Source organism: Asparagus officinalis, chromosome 6 (assembly GCF_001876935.1).
Source record: "Asparagus officinalis chromosome 6, Aspof.V1, whole genome shotgun sequence".
In the NCBI taxonomy this organism is placed as follows: Eukaryota; Viridiplantae; Streptophyta; class Magnoliopsida; order Asparagales; family Asparagaceae; genus Asparagus; species Asparagus officinalis.
In genome coordinates this window covers 32,325,227-32,329,172 of record NC_033799.1, presented here as the reverse complement: position 1 = coordinate 32,329,172, position 3,946 = coordinate 32,325,227, and the positions used below count along the sequence as shown (strand labels likewise).

Below are 3,946 nucleotides of genomic sequence, written 5' to 3'. Positions count from 1 at the left end.
GCAAACTGGTTGCCTCTGGAGGTCGCTACTACTAACTCAGATCCATCATAGGCTCGCAAACTAACTGTCTTTACAAAACAGTCGATACTCACATAGTAGGAAGACAACCAATCCATACCAAGGATGACATCAAACCCGGACATATGCAACATGATCAAGTCTATCACGAACTCGGACTCGTCCAAGCTAACAATACATCTCCTACAAACACTCTCTAAAAGAGACATCTCTCCTAAAGGAGTAGATACCGATAGAGGAAAATCTAATGGTTGCGCTACAAGCTGAAGTCTAACCGCAAAATTATAGGAGATAAAAGAGTGTGAAGCACCAGAATCAAAAAGAATACGTGCTGGAAAGAAATTCACAAGGAATGTACCTTCCACCATAGCCCCGCTCGTGACATGATCGCGAGGAACAACCGCATACACTCTACCCGTCTGCTATGCTGCATTGCCTGGAACGTATGGGACTATCTATCCCTACTGGGTCTCCTGAATCGCTCGAACCTCTCCCTCAATCCTCGGGACTACTAGAGGTGCCTTTATCCTCAACAGCTGACCCTGACCGCGACCCTGAATGCGGTTCTGATGCTGCTGTTGCTGCTGATTCTTGCCCTACTAGCCTGTTGTGGGTGCGCTGTGGCACTCTGCTGCTTTATGTCCGAGCTTGTTGTAGTTGAAACAAACTTCACGAAATCGGTGATGCTGCTATGCCCTCTGATCCTGCTGATGACCCTACTTATGGGGGGCCCTGCTACTGTGGACCCTTACACTGCTGCTGGGGTCCTCCTGAGCCTGGAAAAGGTCTCTTACCTTTACATTTATCCCCAAACTTCCCTGACTTAGCATTTCCATCTTTGCCCTTCATGAATATAGTTGTGTCTGTCTCCTGAGCTATGACAGCATCTGCTACCTCCCGCACTGAAGGAACCTCCGAGATACTAGGTATCAGCGTAAACCTGGGCGAAGTCCCATCATGAACATTTGAGCCTGCCTCTCCTTGGTATGCCACATGCCAGTGAATCTAAGAAGTAACATGAACTTTCTCTCAAAATCCGTCACCGACATATCCCCCTGCTCCAATCGAGCTAGCTCTAACTCATTCCCAGCTTTTGCTACAGCCGAAACATACTACTCATCAAAAAAGTACACAAATGTCTCCCACGAGGCTATCAACCTCTACTCGGGAGTAAAACGAAGCCGATATCATCCTCCTGTGTTGCCCTTGCCATGCAAGTTCTCCACAGCGTCAAATCGTGAGGAGAAGACATCGTTCCAGTGAATCAAGACGTTCGGATCGTCAACGAGAAGCAAACTCGACGCGAGCATTCGAGGGAGGCATCTCATCGCCACCGTGAAGAACCCAGAATTAAACAAAGGGGAGAATCAAATTCATTCTCCTCTCTTTTGTAATCGGAATCCAAATTGTAATCGATTTTGAGAGGAATACAAGTCAATTTTTCTTTCATTGTCTTTTTACTTTAAATTTCCAACAAACAGATCCTAAGGATTTTGGAACTAGAGCTCTGATACCAGCTGTGACACCCCAGGGTTCACACAAGGCTGCAGTCCAAGGTGAAACCCAGATTATCAAACCTACCAAGCATCAAACACCATGCTATGACATGTTTCACCATCACAGTCACTATCTCTCTAGTGGAGTCAACAAATATGTGAAGGTTCTAAACAGGCAGATAATGGAAGTAGAGCAAAACTAGATATACACAGAAGAAGCATGAAAATAATCATCAGTGAGCCAAACAAAATAAGATAGAAATATCTCTGAGTCTAAACTAAACCTCAAGTACAAAGAATCAAATAAAGTATCACTATGGCTCGCAGCCTCTACAAAATAAAATACAAGTCTAAAGTCTGAACATAAACAACTAACTGTAGAGTTCTAAAATAACTACTAAACAATAATAACAAGATGGAATCTATAAAAAAATCTCATCAACCTGCGATTCTCCGTGCACCGGACTCGCTGCCTGAAAGAGGGGAAAACAACGAGCGTCAAAGCGCTATAGCGAGATCATCTCCACCTCTCCCCAGGGGAAGGGGTAGGAGTATATAGAAAATAGAGTTAATACATATATATATGAAATCATTCATAAAATTCTAACTGGAAATTAATATTTAGGAAATCACAACACGAGAGTTAGTATGTCGAGCGAAATAATCTAAACAAGGAAACCCTCATGTATATACCATGTCTCAAATTGTGACTCCCTAAATACCAACTTCGAATCCTATGAATGAAAATAGTAAACCAAAAAGGAAACACTCCAAACCTTAAACAAATGTCCATCTCAATTTATACTCGAGAAAGACAACTCTAACATAAGAGGGATCTCATCCAAAACAAAAATCAACTATGAGCCATATCATGTGAGCCACGATCACAAAGAAAATACCTTACTCACGGGAATCCAATATGAAATCAAAATACGACAAATAAAACTTACATGTGTGCATCTCCATATGCAATAGCGATACTTTTGTAATATTCTTACTCAACCGCTCTGCGGCAATAGGTTTTATCTTCCTATCCCATAATACAATAAAATGATGATACTTTTCTGATACTCTTACCCAGTCGCCCTGCGGAAATAGGTTTTATCTCTCTATTTTGAAATACAATGAAATGATAATACTTTTGTATTACTCATACTCAATCATCCTGTGAAAATAGGTTTTATCTCCCTATTCCGGAATACAATGCAATATGCTATGCTCTTCATGTTCATCAACTTAAATTAGGACAAAAATATGTTAATATATTCTAACCATTCGTGCAGTATCTTAGTGTGTGTGTCCATATCTAGGGTTTACTGACATCTCAGGTGTTAAACAACTCATAAACATTGTATCATAACAGTATAAGGTCAAGAGACTTGCTCGAAAACTCAACTAGTCGAAACAAACATACACAGGGCCACTTACAAGTTGGCGGTCGACTGCGATTATGCGGTAGTCGACCGCGACTGATTCCTGGGCTTACCCGGGTCTCGGTCCTGCACGCGATCGACCGCCGCTAGAGGGCGATCGACCGTGGGCTGATTTTTCGGATTCTTAATCTGGTTTTGTATGTGTTCATGTCGTGTTTAGATGATTCAAACATGATTAAAACAGATATACTATGGGATATATGCAATGATATATAATCACAAGGGTAACCAATCTAAACTAGATAGTGGGCAAAGTAATCAACAAGCAATATACAAAGGCGATATAAGATATGAACATAAAAATAAGTGCGTCAATGCAATCACAAACAAACGATATGATTACGAAGTTCGATCCCCATGACCTACGTCTCCGCTCCTCACCTCGAGGAGATCTTCACTATCACAACCGGGTTTTCTATGTTTATCCGAATAACATTTACACCTCACAATACGGTTTTCTAGTTTACCAAAAACTCTACAACTTACACACTCTTACAATCCCACTCTACACCCTCTCAAATGTTGAACTAGACGTGTCTCCCTCAAGTGCTCGGTTACAACCTCTCCCTAGGTTCGTCAACCGACGTCACTCCTCTTGGAATGATCCCCGACTCTTGCTACACACTTCTCTCGGTGTATAAGTGTATTACAAAGTGATCCTCATAATAAGCACAATTATAATAAATGATTGTTCTCTAATATGGATGAGAACACTCGGTCGACCGGTGCGGTCGACCGATGGAGCTTTCGGTCGACCGGACCGGTCGACCGACAGACTCTCTGTCGCCCAGTGAGAATATGAACTCAGGTTCGGTCGACCGGTACGGTCGACCGAAAACAGATATGACAGAAACTGAAACCTGTTTTGCTGGTTTTAAAATGCTGTTTAAAAATATCAAATAAATTCCAAAAAATGTAAAACTTTGGGGAATGATTGTAGACATGATAATAAACATGCTACAACGACTGGTTTTGAAAAAGGACTTCCCAAATGAAAAA

General features: G+C 41.7%; 1 protein-coding gene across 1 annotated transcript in view; it reads left to right on the top strand.

The window, feature by feature from the left end:
- Positions 1–845, top strand: part of LOC109846023 (plastidial pyruvate kinase 4, chloroplastic-like) — a 6,955-nt gene extending 6,110 nt beyond the window's left edge. Inside the window, 1 exon segment of the mRNA XM_020415245.1 lies at positions 622–845. Within this exon segment, the coding sequence (XP_020270834.1) occupies positions 622–845 (224 nt within the window).